General features: G+C 39.5%; 1 protein-coding gene across 1 annotated transcript; it reads right to left on the bottom strand.

Annotated features, from left to right (window-relative positions):
- Positions 1-436: 436 nt before the first annotated feature.
- On the bottom strand, positions 437-15,512 carry COQ3 (coenzyme Q3, methyltransferase). Its single transcript, XM_063124859.1, has 7 exons — positions 15,408-15,512; positions 14,237-14,345; positions 10,601-10,753; positions 8,691-8,790; positions 7,314-7,556; positions 5,016-5,175; positions 437-3,696 (listed from the first exon to the last, which is right to left on the bottom strand). The coding sequence occupies exons 1-7, from the start codon at positions 15,460-15,462 to the stop codon at positions 3,494-3,496; spliced, it is 1,023 nt and encodes a 340-aa protein (XP_062980929.1). The 5' UTR covers positions 15,463-15,512; the 3' UTR covers positions 437-3,493.
- Between the last annotated feature and the right edge of the window lie 6,219 nt (positions 15,513-21,731).

The raw sequence follows: 21,731 nt of genomic DNA, 5'->3' as shown, positions 1-21,731 counted from the left end.
ATGTGTGTAAATGGCACTTTATGAATAACAAGTTTGACAAATCCCTTGCACAAGGGTCTTATAATATAAAAGAGATACAGAGAAATAAAAGATATACAGAGCCAGTGTGGCTAGAGTGTTTGACTGGGTGTCGACAGATCCAGGTTCTAGTCCCCACTTGGCCATGGAAACCCACTGGGTGACTTTGGGCCAGTCACAGACTCTCAGCCCAACCTACCTCACAGGGTTGTTGTTGTGAGGATAAAATGGAGAGGAGAAGGATTATGTACGCCGCCTTGGAGGAAAAAAGGCAGGATATAAATGCAATAAAATAAATAACAGAGGAAAATGTAAATAGGGGAATATGCAATTTCAATTTCATATACTTTGACTTACTTACAATAGAGTATTGGAATTATGGGTTGCTCCAAAGGCTGCCCAGAAAAGATGAACCATCTTTTTGTTCAGAAAATAAGGCTTTTATTTCAATCCTTTTCTTTGTAGAAAATATATACAGGCTGTAACTAATACAGACTGAAATTATACCATATCCTAATTAACCACTACCCAGAGAACACCTAAATCTGCCACCTATTTTTCAGATGAGCTAGTATTTGGTGTTCATCAGTGGTAACAAAGCTAATTGGCTGTTTACTGTGGCGTACCAAATTAGATTATATCAATGAATAGCTGTTAACAGGATACAACAGCTGGATCAGAACATGGCCTGAATTTGGGAGCTCTGTGATATGCGAGTAGTCCTGCATTGTATCAAGAGGGTTGGACTCCATGGGCCATTGATTATTCCAGTGCATAAACTTGTGCCAGAGCACTTGGACTTTTCTCAGCCAAACTACAATAGGGGTATTGTAGGGATTTTGTGTAATCCACTTTCATATAGGAAAACACACACAAAATGCTCACCATAGCAGCAGTAAGATTGAAAAGCAAAGAGTTGCTCATACAAAAGGCCCAAATGAATTATGCCAATTTCCGTAACTTTTGAAATCAGTGCCCCTCCCATGAGCTCACGCTCACACACACACCTACCTTAAGATAACCCACCTTTCCCTGATCTTTGCTTCTCTCTAAACATTATCTTAGCAGGGGAATCTAGATATTACTTTTACCACTGAAGGCACGCAACTAACCATTCTAAAGACAAAAAACATTGATGTGGCACTTAGACAGAAAGGCCTTAATGTCCTCTTTCAATCCTTTAATTCCAAGGAAAGTTTTTCCACTTTAATTCATTGGATAACTGGGGTGGATTTTATTTTGACCTCCTGGGAAAGTCAGTGGAGGGTAATAGTCTACTCCCTTTGAGCCATTGCATTATTTCTTTTTCCAAACTTGATTAATTGGCTGAATCAGCTTCTAGGACACAGGAATCCTAGAGACAAAATATTTCCTGGGCCAGGGTTCAACTTGAGAAAAGCATAGCAGGATAGCAATGACTTTTTCCTCCCTACTCTTGGTTAAAAGAACTGGGGGAGATTTGTGTCATTATGGAAGAGTAGTTCTTCTTTGAATCTAATCTGCTTAGACAAGAACCTGTGATATGTTGGCCCTGGTCCTCTTGATGGCCCCTTGCACTTACTGCTGATAGCATAAGCACTGTGTTCCTGGAGCCTGGTTAACACAGGTATTAAAAAGCTACTGCAAATATAGCAAAGTCTTTGCCTTACAATTAGCAGGAATCATAGTTACTGCAACTGGCAAGGAACAAGTCCTTTAAATGCAGACCTTCAGCTATATGGACTACAACAGAATGCTTCAGGACAGGAGCCTTCATTCACTGAGAACAATGCAGTAACTTAGTGAAGTTCAGAGAATTATCCCATCCCTTTATGGCTACAAATCTGGAAAACAATTTCTTCATGCAAGCTTCTATTGACAAGTGCCTTCATTGCCTAAGCATGGATAGGGAAAACATTTTCTATTACACTGATTATTAGGCACCAATGGTGCTATCACAACCTCACATAAAATATTGATAGTAATATTTAATGGAATTATTCTTCATTGTTCCAAAAGGGTGGTAGGAGCTGTTTTAGCAAAAAGCATTTGTGGCTTGCTTCTGAAGATCTTAATAGGTGCAGGGCAGACTTTAGATCTTCATGCTTTGGCGCAGAGCTATATGAGTCCTGTCCCCACCCACCCCTTATTACAATAGTAAGGGAGCAGTCTCAGCTATTCCCATTTTTTAAAGCCAGCAGTTTATTTTTAACTATTGCCTTTATAAGAAAGAGAAACGAGATTTACATTGCCTTTTCAAAGTACGTCTTCCTGTGCAAGGTTCTTTAAGGTAGGTAATATCAACATCAGATAAAGTACTTTCCCCTGCCATTTTGTCAGATGATTGGACAAAAAGACTTAATTTGAGCCTGGATACAATACTGAGGTCAAAAGAGAAGGGCCAGTGAGTCCAATCTGCTGATAGTGTTAAGGTATCATTGAAGTGACAGATGCAAGATTGACCAGGCAGGCAGGCTGACCAGAGTCTTGTGTTCCCCCTACAAGAATGTAGGCAAGCTTTGACCATTTCCCTTCAGTAAAGGCTTCCAGATTGCTGTCACTTAACATCTTATCATCACCTCCCACCCATAAAGGTATAGATACCAATTGAAGCAGTTAGAACCAAGACCAAAGGCCACTTAACACAAGACATTTTCTAACATTTCTGTAGAGAGAAAGATAAGGTACACTGTCAGATATGAAGAACGTATGGCTCTATTTTACAACAAGATGATGTACCCATTTCCTTGCCCTGCAGTTCCATGTAGGAAGAGTATATTAAGTGCTCACCCATATCTTGAACAGCAGCTCCTATACTCTAAGAACTGGTCTTTACACTGAAGTGAGTTTTGCTGCTATTGACTGGCCTGGTTCAGACAACACGCTGAACCATGCTGCTTAACCACAAAATGGTTAACGGAATGCATTCCATTAACCATTTTGTGGTTAAGCAGCATGGTTTAGCGTGTTGTCTGAATCAGGCCACTGTATCTCTAATACCACCGTTAAGATTATATCCAAGCAACCAGGAAATAAGCAGAGTTGTGTGTTTTTAAAATTTAAAAATAGGAAAGCAGCTGAATTTGAATAATAAAAGCAATTCAGCTACTTTAGAAATACAAAGTGTTGCATTTTAAACCAGTAACTCTAAAAAGCCTAACACAATAATTATTCTTTGGAATCTCAGAGGCATGCATTTTAAGAACTATTTCACAAAGAACCAGTCCTTTCCCAATAACATGCACAGAAACCTAGTCTTTAGATATACAATTCACTTATTCAAGATCACTCATCTTCGGGAGCTTTGCACATCTGACACTGTGGAGAATGAACAATTCTTCCACCACAAGACCGAGACTGGCAGACACATTTTAACATCCAGAACTGTGAAGATGAGGCTGCTTGTTCCTTACTGGTTTATTACAGCCATTTATGCCACTCTCTCTCTCTCTCTCTCTCCCCTGCGACTGCCTACTGCTACTTTAGCCATCATGTCTTAACTGGCAGTTCTGATGCCAGTGTCTGACTGGAGCTGCTCTTCGCCCATCTCTACAGATGCTTCCTTTGGATCTAACTGTTCTTGAATACTTGATTTCACAGCATGGAGTGCATAGTTGATGCTAGTGCTTCCAATCCAGCGCCAAGCTCTAAAGAGGGGATTGTATAACATTCCTTTCACTGTCTTCACTAAAAAGCCATCTGTAAAGGGGAGGGGGCAGAGAGAGAGAGACAAAGAGAGAGAGAGGTGACCACTCTCAAAAAGGACCTAATATTCATAATAAACATCTGCAAAGTTCCCTGCAATGTCATTATGGCACAATGGTACGATTGTCCTATCCTGATTAGTAATTTATTATTATTATTATTATTATTATTATTTATTTATATAGCACCATCAATGTACATGGTGCTGTACAGAGTAAAACAGTAAATAGCAAGACCCTGCCGCATAGGCTTACGAGATAGTATTAGGAACAGGTTTTTAGTCTTGAAGCCATCAAACCATTCAGTAACATACATCTTGGGTAAAATGTATCTTGCTGAACTGTAAATGCTATGAATTCTAATGCTGATCAATTATTTTCATATTGTGTTTAGATTTGCAGCTTAACATACACAATGACCCAAATAAATTCAAAACCAAATAGAATTGTTCCAAGTGTGTGTGTGTGTTAAAGGTCATAAGAACTGCAGTGAGACATGTTTATTTCTGGCTTCATTATATGATGCTTTAAAAATCAAAGCATAATAGACTGCCACATGGATTCCTCCATTAGGAGGTATGTTTTGACACCCCAACTTAAGGCGTGTTACATTCTAAATATGTTCAGGGATGAGGACTGAGAGTGTACCAAGTTTGGTAGTTTGATATCATATTTACTATCTATGATTTACAAGTATCATTTTTTGGTGGGGGAGTTGAATTGTCCTCCACCGGGTCCCCAAGAGCTAGATGATGTCAGTGTGTATGGCGACACCTATTGATGTCATCATCCCCCACCCATTCTGCCTTTCTCCATGCTGGGAGAGGCACTGAGAAAGGATTGACCCACATTGGGAGGAGCAGCTGCCTCTCCCAGCACCAGTCAACTCCCTGGGTTCACACACTCCTTGGATCCATGCCAGAAAGCCCTTTCATGGACATGTGCTACTCTTCCCAGTGCCACCAAGTCCCTGGCTTGGGGTGGAATGCATCACACTTAAAGTATTCATCCAGCACCGGGAGCAGCAGTTGCTTCTCCTAGCATCAGCCAAGTACCCCATCACCAGTATCTCTGTTGTTATCTCCAATTTGAGATCAGAGTTAATAGTGGGGATTCTTCCAGGGGAGATAGTGCTATTTGGAAGCAGCAGGTTCAGAAAGGGTTGGTGTACAGTAGCAACATTTCGTTTTGCAAAGCCATCTGATTAAAGTGTGTTTTTTCTATGCATTTATATTATAAAAGGGGAAGGTCAACTAGCAGCCATACTTGAAGGAGACTACTTATCACAAGCTTCCTTTGGGATGTGACACTTACTTGATTCTAGGAGCCGCTCCAGCTCTTCTGGAGCTATGAACTTTTCCCAGTCATGGATGCCTGCCGGAACAATGTTCAGTACTCTCTCAGCAACTAAAATGCCCAAAATATAGGACAACTGCGATTTGTTGATTGTAGTAATAAATAGAGAGCCTTCAGGCTAATAAGAAAACCCAAGAGTTAAGTCAGTAATTTATACACAACACAACTGGCAGCACCCTTTATGAGTAAGCATATTAAAATTACTGTCATTAGATTAAAAAAAGTTTAAGTCAATTAAATCTGCATTCATATTTCATATGAATAAATAATTTTATTGAAGAAAAAAGAACAGTTATTTTTAGGTCTATTCATATTACTAGTTTTGAGATTGGCAGCGATTAGGTTTTTGAAATTTGAAAGACATTAAGCTAATGTTTTCATTCATTAATACCTGAATCTGTACAGAAACAACTAACCAATCTAGGCAAGAAGAACCCTTTTTCATGGATCACTTCTTAGGCCAATTCAATAAAAAGTATTATTATTATTATTATTTATTTATATAGCACCATCAATGTACATGGTGCTGTACAGAGTAAAACAGTAAATAGCAAGACTCTGCCGCATAGGCTTATCAACTGGCTAACTTTGTTCCTCAATAACTGAGAGCACAAGAGGAGTGATCCTCTTGCTTTGGCCTTTATGATTTGTATTTATTTTTGTTAATTCTATATTATTTTCAATTTAGAAATCTGTGTGCCTCATGTGATCTCTTAAAGTTCTTTTTAAAAATCCTCCATAGTAATAGAATGTGATAACTATTCTTCAATAAAATCACTGCCTCAACGTAGTAGTGTTTATAAACATACAGTATGCAGTCACCTTCATAACAAATACAGAAGTAGTATTAGGCCATAATACTATGGTCCCTGGCAGGGCATGCCCTGGGCCAGGACTTTTCAGATCTCCTCTGAGAATGGTCCGCCTTTAGAGCGAGAGACTAAGCCCCCTTAAGCCCCCTGCATAAGACGGCAGAAAGGACCACAAACAGTACTTCACTGACATCAAAGAGTAAAAAAAATGAGGCATTCGAAGGTCATACTGGAGAGGCTGTGGATCTGGAAGCGTAGTTCACCCTTTCCCCATTAGAATCAATGGGAGGGAAACATAAAGATGAAAACTACCAAAAATGATGAAATACAAAAGGAAAAAGCTGTGCGCTCCCCCACCACCACCTTCTGCCCTGCTGGTATGAGACAATAGGGCATTGGAAAAGGCAGTACCTCCACATAATTACTCTGCCTGAGCTGTACTGTATGTGAATTCATCAAAAATAAACTAAACTGAATTAAGCTTGTTAGTAAACACGTGGGACAACCGGTGGGGCTAATAATAATAATAATAATGCTTTAAATCAACAGGCTTCAGAGAACTGCTTTTCAGACAAATGGTTCCCTACCAACTGAAGCATGGAGATAATGTAATCTTCATCTTGCAGTCTGCTCAGTTAATAAAACATGTGTTATTTGAAAGGTGTTTGTTTTTTTTAGTTTTCAGTATTTACCTTAATATTTATTTATTATAGTTCCTCCCATACCAATGATGTGCGAAGTCAGGACAGCAAGGGCGTTCAAAGTAGCATTCTTGATAGTGGAACCCTAACTTTAGACCCGCCCCCACTTGGAGACTTGCTAAAGCCCAAATTTTACATCAAATTTGAGAAGACACTCGAGTCTTTTTATTCAGATTGGCTTTTGGTGGCCTGGAATATAAAGGCACAGACCATGCTGGGGTTTCTGTAGTTATGGTAAATATCCTACTGTTATTTGTCCTGAACCCTTGGAATAAATAGAATGCAAAACAAATACGTAAGATGTGTTTTATATTTTATTCCCTTCATATTTTATTACCGATTTAATAGATCTATCTAGTACCCATCTGTTGTCTGGGCTAACATTTCCTGAACAGAAAAGGGCAAGTTATAAATATCCTAAAGGTTTTGCTTGTTTTTAGCCTGGATAATATTGTCTCCCTGTGTGTGTTATCTGTCCACATGTTTTTATGCAAAAAAAATTTGTACTTGGTGTAATGGATTTTAATGGTTTTTAATTTTTGTGAACAGCCCAGAGAGCTTCTGCTATGTGGCGCTATAGAAATATAATAATGAATAAATAATTAGAATGTCTGGTTTATGGTTGCACAAAATTCCATTCTGTGCATTGAATGCATCGGAGAGCAGGAAACATACTGAACAATGCAAAACATTTCTTACAACAAACAGCTTGATTTTCCAGTAGATTGTTTTCTTGAACTCACATTTAACACTTCACTACAGCACCTGATAAACATTTCCACATCAGCCACGTGTTCTACTACTTCCGAAGCTACAATGACATCAAATGTTTCTGATGCCTCTTCCACAATATCCTCCAGTGTACAATTTCTGTACTGTATCCTCTTATCCAGCACTGGATCAAATGATTTATGCAGTTCCGCGGTTCTAATGTGGTCCTCCAGAGGATCGATTCCAGTAACTGAAGCTCCCAGTCTACCTAGAGGCTAACACCATAAGCATGTCATTCCCTGCTGCATGAGAAAAGGAAAATGCCTCCCAATGAACTAGAAACTTAGTTGAAGTTATTTAAGAACTTAAGGTAAATCTCCAATCCTTCATTTTTTCCCTCCTCACAAAATAACTACTAGGATTATATTGACTGATCCAATAATATTTGATTATACAACTTCTTTTTATGTTGATTAATGAAATAAGACTGCAATTCGAAGCACAGTAACTAGAGAGTAAGCTGCACTAAATTTGTAGGACTTACTTTCATGCTTACAATTGCATTGTAAAAGGATTATATATATTGCTGTATTTAAAAATGTCAATTATATTAAAGAACCAATTATTCGTCTTTAGAAATTCTAGATGAGAAGTATGACCAGAAGAAAATGTAGTGTGCCTAATGCAGCAATCATTTGCTTCAGAGTGAAGCCTACTATCCACAATGGAAAATAAAACTTTAATAAATTGGTGGAAGTTTCAGTAAAGGATTAATTTTCTTTCCACACAATCCGTCAAAAACTGGGTTTGCACAATAATCAAAGCACATGAGTTGCAACGTATGCCGGTGGCCATTTTGAATATTCAGGCTATGGTGGGCATTCACTGTGGCTTACTGCATCGTGTGAACACAGCGAGGGTGACTTATGTGAGGTTTAAACAGCCCTTTCCTAACCCATGAGCTGTTTGGGGGTTATGCAAGGGTTGCTTAACTTTCACACAATACGATAAGCAACAGTAACCGCCTGCCATGGCTTGAATATTCAAAAGGGTGGCCAGCACGCACCACAATCAAGTTGAACAACTCATCATGGGTTGCAGCAATTGTGCAAACTGGCCCAAAGTGTGTCCCCACCCCACACTTTAGCTCTACACAATTGACAAGAGAATAATATCCTGCTTGCAAATCATAACGTGTACATTTTTTTTCTCCACAGTGGCTGATCAAATTATCAAAAACTAAATAAACATAAGAATAAACATACCAGTAAAGCAACATGCAAGAAAGCTTTCCAGTTAAACAAGAGATTGGAAGAAGTAAATTAACACTGATCAAAATTTTTAACACTTCCTAAAAAACAAAGACTAGTGTTGAGAGTATTCATCATCATCAAAAATGTAATCCCTACCTCAGCAAGAAATCCACCACCACAGCCAACATCCAGGATCTTCATTCCAGAGAGAGGGCTTCCTAACTGATGGTCATTTCGTATATTTAAAACAGTATCTCTTTCACAAAAAGTTAAACAAATGAGTTTGAATTAGGACTATTCAACAGTAAAGGATGTTTAGTTGATGATTACATTTAAACACACTTGAACGTTACCAAAAAATCAACACATGTGTTTTTTTGAGATGAAGTGAGAGAACTTACAGTTTACTTCTTTAAAAAGCTACACTTTATCTTTAGGAGGAAATTTTCCTTCTTTTCATTGTTATTTCCTTCTTTTCTATTACAATACTTACATACTTGTTAAAGATGCACTCAGATGTGCTGCCCCCCTGGACACCTGTACTGCATGCCATGTATCTCATATACATTAACCCAACATCTTGGCTCAAGCATCTATTTTGGTTCCAGGAGAAGCAGCATGAAAAGCTACCAGGAATGTTGACACATCTCTGCACAGTCACACCAAGGCGGAAGCCAGCATTTATGCGCTTCCTCCATTTATTAGATGAAAGGGAGTGCTCTCTATAACTGCAGTAGCATGCATATACCCACCTGATTGCTATGCAACTAACCAGCAGATGAACTAATGAGGGCTACTTTGAATTGGCCAATCTAGAGCCTTGGCAGGAAATCTGGCTGGATCCTGAGGTATCCGCTGGTCAACAGGTTCAGATGAGACCAACAGAGAGGCATAGAAAATGCAAAAAACAGAACTGACTCAAAGTCACAAAGTGCCTGTTCATTTTTGTGCAAGCCAACATGTCGGAGATCTATTCTTTCCTTAGGGACTACCTGTACTAGACAACCAATTCTTTACCACTGCAAAACTGTCTGTAGCCAAGCCCAATGATACAACCATATTTGTTCAGATTTAAACAGAGACTCACAACTTATTGAAATCTGGCATTCCTCAGACTATAACACCCACTCAATGAAATGGAAAAACAGATCAACTGAGCCAGAGTGGGACCCAGGAATAATCCTCTCTGGGGAGGATGCAGAGAAGAAAAGAACAGAACACCACGCTCACTTATTGTTCCCAGACAAACCACACAAGCGCACCGTCAATTATGTATAGCCATCACAGATAATGACACTTCTTTCTCACAGCCCTTGGATGGTAGGCCTGTACTTGCTCACAGACACCTGCCCAACCTAGAACAGTTACTCAACAGCAACAACAGCCCTCTAACAGAGGTACAAATAGAGGAATCAGGCCTTTTGGCAGACCCAGATACCAGCCTCTATCCCCATATCTAATCTGGCAGCAGTATTACAGGACCTAATAATGTCATTCACAGCATGCACATCTTCACCTTTCAATGTGATATATGCCATAATTTTCCAGCAATACCCAGAGGCCAGTATTTACACAACAAGTATATGGACACAGATCTGACATGTGAAATGACAATATTCAAAAAACAGTGGGGGAACATTTCAACCTCCCAGGACACTCTGTTACTGACTTTAAGGTGACCATTCTTGAACAAAGGAACTTCAAAGACATATTTCTACACAAAACCACTGAACTACAATTTATCAGAAGGTTCAACTCTCATCTCCTGTGGCTTGAGGGACTGAAGCAATTATCTCACCAATGCAAGGACGTCTATGTAATTTTCACCAACAACTATTTCATGAATGGCTACTATTAAATTAATTACCACTGTCTGTACTTTCTACATTTCAATTCCATATGACTTCAGTATTTACAATTCCTTCCCCAACCCAAACATGTGTGTGTGTTTATCTCAAGAAAACACTTCATGCATATGAAGTTATGCTTCAACTGCAAAATCTGAACTTACTATTTTCATATTCCTGCCAGAAATATGTAAAGACTGACACATTTTAAAACCTTACCTAATGAAAGGCACTCTAATATCATTCATAGAGTGAAGGGCTGCATATTGTCCATGCTCATCCCACCATTTATGTGCCAATAGTTGGAATTTTCTTATCTCTTTTGGGTCCACTGTTGATTGCAAAGTACTGTAAGGTTGTTCTGTGAGCAAACTAAACATCAAAAGCTTTATTACATTAGATGGTATAAAATTCAACAGGAATTAGCTAGCCAAAAATGATTTTGAAGTGCAACAAAACATCTCCTTTGTGGAAAAAGGAAATTTGGAAAACCCATAAAAAATCTTCAGTTACTTTGTTTCTTTAGCAGTATTCACAAAGTGGGTTTATTCAAATTGCATTAGAATTCCACCTGGCTGTTCATCTCCATCCATTAACCATAACGTGTAAGTAGTGCACATATGAGGAAAGGCTAAGGTAGTTGGGCCTTTGGGTTTAAAAGAAGATAAAAAGGGAGAGAGGGAAGACAACTAAGGAGGAAAGTGATAGCAAAACATAACACTATAAATGGTAAGGCACAAGTAGAAAGAAAGAAGTTTCTCTCCCATAAACTAAACTTAAGAGTCACACAATGAAATTGATAGGCAGTAGTTTCAGAACAAATAGAAGACAATGCATAATAAAAGAATGGAATTTGCTGCTACAAGATGAGGTGATGGCCATTGTCTCAAATAACTTTTTAAAAAAAGAAGAATGGCACAAGTTCATGAAGGATATGTCTCTAAATGGCTAATAGACATGAGAGCTTTATGAAATTTAGGGAAGGGACAGGATGCTTCTAAACACCAATAAATAGAGTATAAACAATGATGGTCTTCATGCCCTCCTTGTGAACTTTAGAAACATTTGGCTAGCTACTGCTGAGTTAGATGGACCTTTGGTCAGATCCAACAGAGCACTTCATACATTTGTGTTCATAAAGTCCAGCATGCACAGACCCAATAATTTGTAAGAGATTTTAAGTTATCAGATATATTTGTGTCACTAATAACTGCAAAACTTTCTGACAGATAATGTCAGGAGCTTTAAGCAATAGCAATGTTAGTATGGAAAGTCATACTCTGACTAATATCTGGGAGAATCATTTTCGTGCTGTCTTTAGTGACTGCCACACATCAAACTCTACCCCGTCTGCCTCCAGACACTCCCAAATGGCCCAATGACACCAACACTGTCGAGGATTTATTACTCCAGCTAAAGTTGGGCAAGGCTCCTGGTCCAGATGGTATTCCTTCAGAGATGCTGAAATGTAATATCAGCTGATGGACCCCACAGCTGGCCTCTCTTTTTCCCCTAATAAACAAATCTGGTTTAATTCCCTCGGCCTGGCTGAAGGCCTGTTGTCATTCCAATTTACAAAAAAGCCCCCAAAGATGATGCATATAACTACCAGCCTATCAATCTCTTATCTATAGTCAGGAAGGTGTATGCTAGTTTTCTAAACTTCAAACTAAAAGCATGGATTAGTGATAATGACATTTTGGGAGAAGAGCAGATCGGCTTTAAAGCCGGCTGCTCCACTCTCAATCACTGTCTGGTACTGGCCCATTTGACGCACAAATACTCTGCACAAAAAGGTGGCAAACTATTCACAACCTTTAGCGATTAAAATTCTGCATTTGACTCAATATCTTGTGACCATCTCTGGAGCAAAGTAGAATAGAATTCTATTGAAAGAAGACCTAAATTTTTGAGTCAGTCTCTGTACTACAATACACCTGCCCAGGTTGGATGCAGTAAGCAAGGACATTTCACTAATGAGATTGTCTCCTCACAAGGTGTTAGACAAGGATGTGTTCTTTTCCCGACCTTATTTAATCTATATCTGGCAGACCCCCCCCCCCCCCCTCTATGCTGGTGTCATTACCATCTCACCCACCTAAGATTGATCCTCTATGCTGATGCCATTCTGATTTCTCAGACTCGTTTGGGCCTCAAGAGTGGCTTTGCTGAATACTGTAAAGATAATCTTTTAATAATTAACTACTCAAAAACTAAAATATTGGTCTTTCTAGGAGGAAGGTACAATTCCCTTGCTCCATGGGGAAAAACAGAATTGTCCAAGCTGCTTCATATAAATACCTGTGTGTAGTTGGCAGGGTAAGGAGGCACCAGGGTGCAGGTGAGGATTGAGAGACTAGCTTTGGTGCCGTTAAAAATGATTAAAATCTTTAATAGTTCTTGTCAGTGTCTAGAATGCTCATATAATACCTGGGCATATGGTTCCAAGAAGCTCTAAGTTGGAGAGTGCATGAAAAACATGCCAAGGCCAAAGCCAAACAAAATGTGGGTGTGCTAACCCGTTTCTTCTTCATGAAGGGTGGGGATTTTTTACCAGCAGCCACCCGGGTTTTTAAAGCCAAAACTGTGACTCAGGTTCTGTTTGGGGCTCCAATCTGGTTTCCTCACTCTAAGAGTTCTCTTGAAGGAATTCAATACCTTTGCCTCAGGTTAATATTTGGTGTTCCCAGGTGTGTTTCTGGAGCTGCCCTTAATCTGGAGGCTGGGCTAAATTCATTAAAATGCTTAGCATGGATATATTCTATACACTTTTGGCTCCGTTGCCGTTTCGTGCTTACTCCCAACTCTTTGGCCACCAAGGTACTGTCAGTTTCTTTTGAATCTCCTTGGACGAAAGCTGTGGTGCAAAAAGTCACAACAGCAGGGCTCTCTCCATCCTACTTGCTATCCATTGACATAGAAAGTGCCAAATTTACTGTTAAACAGATATTACTGAACATGGACTACTAGGAGCCTCAAGGAGCTGCATGGGGACCATGTTCCCCTCAGTCATTGGGTCTACCAGGCCACTCCTGCAAAGATAGAATGCCATACTTGGGATGCCTAACTATCCCTAAATATAGGAAGGCATTCTCCTTAGCAAGGTTCAATGTTCTCCCCTCCAAGCTATTAGAGGGCAGATCCAAAAAAATCCCAATGAATAATAGATGCTGCTCCTGTAATAACGCCGAGGTGGAGTCCATCTTGCATGTTCTATTCTACTGCAGTTATTACCAAAAGTCCAGGAAAGACCTAATACGTCCTATTATACAGTGTTTCCCTGGTCGCTCTCCTGTGTCTCTTATGATTATTTTACTCCAGGGCACCAATAAGTCTATTACTGAGCAAGTGGCCAGATTTCTGAATCTGGCTATTCTCATGGATGTTTGATCATTTCTTTAGATTTATTGATTAGCATTTTTACAGATTTTGTATCCTTCCTTTTTACCAACATGTTTTTTATTAACGTGTGTGTACTTACATGTTATAATAATGGTCTGTTCACTGCAAATAAAGATTGATGGATTCTGTACACATAAGTTACAAATACATCCTACATACTGAAATGAAGTAGCCCCAAAGATGGAATGTCCATTATGCATAAATTACACTTTACTGACATATGAATGGGACTTTTGTTTTCTTAGAATAAAACCACTGGCAGCACAGTCCTAATACTGACCATACAATTGAGGAAAAGATTAGCATAGCATACTATGAAAACAAAAATATCAGAACACCCATTTTGAACCTACAGTTGTCATAAATTATCAGAACATTGACACTGATTATAAAGCATTTGTTTCCATCATGAAAACAGTATCTTCTACAGTTATCAGTAATGACAATACTTACATGTTGTTCCTCATTTCAGGAAAACCACCAATTATACTACATTTTAACTGGGTTTTATGTTTCTTAAGGAAGGCTCCTTGGGCAATTTGAGGTTGACCATAGTGGTTACCTAAACAAATAAAAAAAGCAATACTTTTAAACCATAATTTTGGAATTCACCTCCAGGTCAAATGGTTATTTGTCAGTCACCCCAGAACACTCATTTGTTGAAATAGCAATCAATTAGTTTGACACAACACTTTTAATTAGCTAACACTAATCGTTCGACTACATTGACAGTGCATGGCTCACAGCCTCACACACATTTCAGTAGTATAATTTCATAACCTTATTATGTACCTTTCACAAATGCTGCAACCACAGTTGCTTACCATACAATGTTTAGTGTACTTGAGGAACAGGTAGACATAAGGACTTTATTAGAATTCAGGGTGTTCCAGATAGTGGAGTCCTAGCATTAACAATCCAAAGACATTTTGCAGCTATTCCACCTTTTGTTACATTAGAAAATAAGCAATGGAGAAATAACAGAAGGGATGATGGGTTTCGCAAATGCTATTAAGTGGACTTAAAGTCTAGTTACAGTTGGGAATGATTAAAAGGATTAGCCAAAGACTAGGAGGAAAAGCTAGGTTTTGTTAACCTCCACCCAGGAATGCTATTTTAAAAGGTTGGCAGAGGGAGTCCCCCAGGCAGAAAGGCAGTGGGTGAAGTTTTCTTCGTCACTTTCTATGCGGGGTGCGGGGGTGTCGCTCCTAGACAGCTGTTAAACACACACAGCTTGTGTCCGTAGTAAAAGTGGCAAACTTAACAGACCCCTTCAACCCATATTCAAGATCAACAAAGATTTCCTCCTTCACTCATAAACACGCATTTGAAGAGGCAAGGGAAAGCCGCACTTGTTGCCACACTGCAACCTTCCCCAGTACTTCAACTCCCAACACTCCTGACTAGGCTGGCTGGCCCGGGGTTGATGAGAGTTGAAGTCCGAAACGTCTGGAGGGCACCAGGTTGGGGGAAGGCTGAACAAGAGCAGAACCGAAAGCAATTCTGACCGAGAGCAGAACTGGACAATTGGGGTAACAATAACGGTCCGGAGTATGCAGGACCCAGTCTCAGGCGGCCGAGTCACGGCGTGGTAGAGGACGGCGCACAAACGTCCCTTACTCACCGGACACCGCCCGCAGGCTCAGTGCGCGGCGGCAAACCGACCAGCTTCCCGCCATTCCGCGGCAGGAGACCCACAGCCGCCTTGCCCCCCACAGCCAGCTACGTTCCCAGCCCTTCATGGCCTCAGACGGCCTCCTCGCTGCGCTGCCCAGAGTGGAAGGCAACTAGGCAGGCCCTCTCGAGCACGGCTCCACCTCCGGGTCCTTCCTTGATTGCCAATAGGGCTCGCCGTTTTCCCGTCACAACCCGAGGCCAGCCTCCGGTTCCGGCGAGAAGAAACGCCGGCCTCTTTCTTGCTCCCCCGAAATAGCTCCGTTCTGCCGCTTCTGTCAGGCTCCATATGCGTCAGTCAGATTACAGCCATGTGCGTGCGTTGCTCATAAAACTGCCTAAGCACAGTAGCGCTTACTTCTGAGTAAATATGTCCGGAGTGGCCTTTTCAACCTTTCAATTCATCTTTAGAAGCTGCAGCTCTGCGTACTTGGGAGGAACCGAGCCGAATTGAGCAACCAAGTCCTCCAGCGTAATCCCCAACCACGTTTACTTATTAATAATTCCCACTGAACTCAGTAGAATTTACTCTCGGGTAAGAACGTGGCTGGGATTGCGGCCTAAGTTATCTCGGGGTTCTTTCTCACATTATCAGTACCATTTGTCCTTGGAGTAACGCCCTGATAAAGATGTAAGAATTTTAACTTTAAAAGGTTATCTCGGCATAGTTAACCACATGAAATAAGTGTTTGCTGTGTGCAGAGAAACTGGATTATGTTCATTCATTCCACTGCCCAGGAGATGTAAATAAAAATGTACCACTTCCACATCATCCCTTGAGAACACGTATTACCTCTTCAACTAAAACAGGGGTACCTGTAGCCCTCCAGATGTTGGAGCGCAACTCTCATCAGCCCATATATATTGATAAGTTTCATATTACCCTTCCCTCACCTTTTTAATGCTTTTGTTGTTGCCGTTATTGTTGCAAATAAAAAGATTTTTTTAAAAATCGTGTAAACCCTAGCCAGCGTAGCCAATGGTAATAGAAGATCGGAGGAGTTGCTGTGTGAAACACTTGGAGGGCCACACATTCCCAATCCATGAACTAAACGTATAGGAGACTAGGTTTCTAACCTTTCTCCCATATCTCCCTTTCTTGTATATCTTCTTTGTACAAGGGCCCCGCTATCTTCAACCCTTCTTGCATTGACTCAATTCCTCCTTTCGTAGTCCTAATTGGACCTACTCCAGCTTCCTTTTCGTTAGACTCCGATATCTGCCCCTCCTCCTGCTGCCCCCAGCTATGCCTTCTATGTTCCCTTTCCTTATGCAAGCCTTCTTTCTTTCACTCTTACTCAGTAATAATCCATCCCTCCTCTATCCATTGTAATGTGTATGGAAATGGCTTAATTGGACAAATTTTGCATTTGGAAGCAGAATTTTAGGTTGATTTCTGCTAGCCTACCTACTTATTATCATCTCGGGATCCAGCATTATTTTACATAACAGAAAACTTAAAATTTTATTTTATAATTTTATTTTAATCCATCACACACATATTTGCATCACATGAGAGCCCACCCTGGCTTAATTTACTAGCAGGGGCTGTAACATCCTGCTGGACACCCACAAGTACCATTTTTGCATGGTTCCTGGCTTGCTGTTTTGTGCAAACTTAGGCAGCAGGGGTTGACAGTTAAGACAACTCTCAAATAACCCATGGCTTGTTTTAGGGTTGAGGGTTGTCTTAACTCTCAAATAAGCCCTGCTGCCTGGGTTCACATGACATGGCAAGCCCAGCACCATGCAAAAATGGCACCTATGGGCACCCGGTACAAAGCAGCAATCCCCTTGGGTAAATTAAACCATTGTGAGCTGTCATGTCATGTGAACCAGGTTATTAAATAGACAGCAAGCGCCAGGATGCCTCAGATTTTTTGTTTCATGTTTAATGCTGAATTATATCCCCATGAAGAGCCATGATTTGATGTAAAGTAGCAGGATGCATTTCTGAATCGATTGTCCATTCACTTGATAAAGAATAGGAAGCAACTTTTTTAATAAAGGGGAGAACGCGGCATAATATGTGGAGGCCTACTTTCTTCTCGAGTTAGAATTCCACCCAAGGCCCTGTTTGTCTCGGGCCTTCTAAGTACAGTTATTAATTTCCCCTTTCATACTCCCTCAGTTAACATATTGTGAGAGAATCTTATCAGTATTCTTATAAAGAATTACACAAGTGTGATTGTCTAGTATGCCAGTAACAACACAACCATGTTGATCCAATCCAGAAAACGACCTGCAAAACACAGTACTGTGATCAGGATGCTATAAACTCAGAAACCAATTAATTAACCAAACCACCCAGGAGTCTCACCATTACTTTATTGGATATAAAATGCAGGTCCATTACAAATAAAATATGCACTGAAACAATGTCATAATTAATACCTTTATTAGGTCTAATTAAAAAAAAACACATACAAGAGTGTGCTAGCTTTTAAGTTAATCCTTTTTCCCCTTTTGTTTGAACAGCAACTATAGGAAGAAATTGCAATAAGACATGGTAGAAGTTCCATCTGCAATGGTGAGTTATCAAAATTAATTTATTATATCCTTGTAAATTTAAATTCCTAATTTAGATTGGGCACCTCAAGCTTTGCTGTCTTGCTGATAACTGTAAAAAAGAATAGTTTAACTCATATACTTTGTCTGGATTAGATGGCTATTTGACCAAATTGTATCTATGCTGTTTTAAGAGAGGCTGGCTTCCTTCTGCTGTATTGAGCCCTGTGACCATATAAATTCCTGAAACTATCCTAACCTACATGCCTTGGCAATGCAATTACAATGGGTTTGATCCACAATCTGCCTTCTGTAGATGGAAGGTGTCCTTCCATCTGTGGGAGATGTCTGTTCCAATAAAAGGCAACTAGGCGGCGGAATAGAGTCAACAAACTTTTTCTGTATTTTTCCCTTCCCTTACCCCTATGCTGTGCTGGGAGCTGCAGAGGGATGGAGGGAACCGCTTGCCCTTTCCATCAATGGGAGCATTCTGAATGGAACTCCACTCCAAATACTTCTGAATGTGGAAAAGAAGCTGGATCCAACCCAACCTGTTGATCTTGCTATTGCCAGGTATTCCAACTATCCCCTATGTCACACCTGTAAAACTTGTGCCTCAGACCAAATGCAGCCCTTCCAGCTTGACAAACCCATTTTTTCATGTAGTCCCAGGCTAGCAGCAAGAAAAGACAGTTCCTGAAACCCATGGTCAACTACCATATAGAAGCAACAAGTTATGTAGAGCTGTCAAAGTGTTAAAATAGCACTGATCCTAAACTCTAGATGACTATATTATATCTTGGAGGGTAGTATAAGACTACTTAGATGGCTCTAGAGTAAAAGGGACAAAGACTTGTGCAATTCATGTAATTATCTCACTGTTGTGCCTGGTTTTAAAACAGCAGGTGGAGGTAATGAAACAAAGTAAGAGAAAGGGGCAGATCGTATCACTATCCATGTTCACATATACTACAAAGATGGATAAGTATTATAAAAATACATTAATAAGTTTCACTAGTGCAGAAAAAGTATATTGCCACTGTAGGGCTGTGTAGTCTGACATTAAAAACACACTAACAAATACTAAGAACCAATTAAAAACACTCAGTCAAGGATTTTTTTTAAAAAAAAACCCACAGACCAAACACGTTTCGACCCAAAAGGAGGGTCTTCCTCAGTGGTCACATATACTATATAGACACTTAGAAATACTAAGTAGTTACTTACAAATTGCCAATACCACTAGATGTTACTGTCCCTTGCTTTTTAAAGTAGGTATTGGGCTAGTATATTTCAGCCAGTATCCCAGGTTTGGGATACAGCTTCCTGTCCCAACTGCCAATGTGGTGTTCTATCTGCAAGGAGCCTCTTTATTATGTTCTGTAGCGAAAACTGGCCCCAATTTTGCTGGTGTTTTCACATGTATTTCTTTTATCTTTACTTTAAGGGGCTTGGATAGCTCTTTTGCTTATTGGAGGTAACGAAACAGACAGAATTAGGGATCCTGTTAAGGTCCTTTTACCTTTTGGAAATAACCACCATTCCAAGATTTACACCAAAGGGAAATGAGAAAACACATGGTCTGGTTCTGTTCACAATCTTCTAGAAGATAGAGTTTTCACACTGTGACCTTCCACATACAAGGACCCTCTTTTTTCCACTCAGAACTTATGTACCCTCTGATGGCTATCAGGCAACATTTGGATTCCACAAGTATTGTGAATACTTACAACTGCAGGAGGAAGAAATGATGCATACATTTTTAGAGGAAGGACAAAAATGAGATATTGACTAGTGATGGCACAGGAACCTGAATATACCCAGACAACTTCTTTGTAGCTCTCAGCAATGTAGTAGTTCTTGGGAAGTCAGACAGCTGAGGCGATTTTGTGGTGAAAAAGCAAGGCTTTTTTCCTTCCCCTGTGCTTTGACTATACGGTTCAGAAGTCTAAAGTACATGCCCTTAACATACATGTACTTCCACATATACCATAGTTTCATTCCAAAAAGGTGGTATGTGTAAGCAAGTGCTTTTGCTTATGCAAGGTGCCCCTTCCCATTTCTAGGTCACCCATCCTCATGAGTTGTGCAAGAGGCTATAATGAGACCAAGGGGGAGAAAAGGCCTGTTGGATTTGAGCCCTTTTTAATAATCTTGGCTTATTAGAGAGAGAGAAAAAGATTTGAATCTAAGCTTTTAAATCTCCAACAAATCAGATGGTACTTTTATTTAATCAAAACTTTAAAAAATGAAGGAAGTGTCCTTAAAACTGACGAAGATATGGGCTGCACTGTGCATGTTAGATGTTTACACTTTCCATTCAAAAGGAAAATTGACTAAGATAAAATGAAATTCTGCTGAAAACAAATGTCAGCTGTTTGGTTCCAATGTTCTGTTTGTGATGGAAGTGTCATATACTGTGTACCATTTAAGCAAGATCTATGAACCCGTTAAATACAGAAGAGTATGCTTTCTTTATTGGCCTACAGTCGTTACCCAGATCAGTGCACTTGTGTGTTAAGTGAATGCAATTTCCACAGTTACAGGAAGTGACAAATCCAGTTGGTGGAATATATAAAAAACTTCATGCACAATCTTGTTTATTTAACAGATAACAGAAGTCTAGGATTAAAAAAAACAAATGTAGTAGAACATGGAAAGCTGTATTCCTCAGTAGTTAATTTTAAAACAAATGCAAGAAGCTCTGAAAACCATAGCCTCCTGTGTTTTAATCTCTGAATCCAATCTATAAGATTCTTACTTCCCTAAAAACTGGTTTATCATATAGCAAGTTAATGTTTCTCGGAGCTTGCTTCTCTCGCTTTTAAACCTAGACTGAATTTAGGGAGAAAGGAAAGAAATCTGGGTTACAGAACTCTGTTCAGCCCTTTCTATGCATGTTTACCTGGAAGATAAGTCCAATTAAATCAAAGAGACTTATTCCTAAATACGATTGCAGCTTTAGCTAACCTTTTCTACCCTCAAGAAAAGGTACTGTACCTATAGTCTGCAAAATTAGATCAAAAACAAAGAATGTAAAATACTAAGAGTCCTCCAATCAGGATGTCTTATTGACATTTTGACATTCACAAGAAATCACAAATGCATTTAAAAGCTCTGTTTTGGAGCAGCAGGTTGTAATAACCCAATTGTAAATACCTGTTTTCATAAGGAGCTCACTTTGAGTTCAGCTCCGTCATTCAAAATACCATCTCTAGCCAAGTCAATCACTGCACCCAAAAAAAGCTAAGAGCAGACTTATTTTATATTGTGAACATAAGACTAGTAATAGTTACAAGATCAGATCTAGTCATCTTTATTAAATTGATGTATCAAAGTTATTTAATGGTTTTTAATGCTGTAGTTATAAACAAAATTAAACCAAAACAGATTCCAGTTTCTTTAGCCTGATGAACATACAGAGTATGTTTTTGAAGTAGATATTGAGGAATAGAGTTCCAAAACTACAAACTAACGTCATACATGTTTGGTTACTTGCACTTCATTGCTATTTGTGCTTGTCTTGTCTTGGTATGTTTTACAATAAGAATTATCCACATTATATTCACACACAGTATGATGATTCAAGATTGTTTTTTTAAAAGAACAAAACCCTAGCAGTTATTTTCAACAGTTTCGACACCCAGGGATTGACCTTGACTTATCCAAGAATGAAACCAAACGTTAAAACTAGTAAGTATTTCACAACACAAAAGTGCCTTGTAAAAAGAATTCTGTAATTTTAAAATAAATTAAAATGCAAGAA

This window comes from Elgaria multicarinata, chromosome 4 (assembly GCF_023053635.1).
Source record: "Elgaria multicarinata webbii isolate HBS135686 ecotype San Diego chromosome 4, rElgMul1.1.pri, whole genome shotgun sequence".
In the NCBI taxonomy this organism is placed as follows: domain Eukaryota; kingdom Metazoa; phylum Chordata; class Lepidosauria; order Squamata; family Anguidae; genus Elgaria; species Elgaria multicarinata.
Note: the sequence above shows the minus strand (reverse complement) of the source record. Positions and strands in the feature narration are given on the sequence as shown.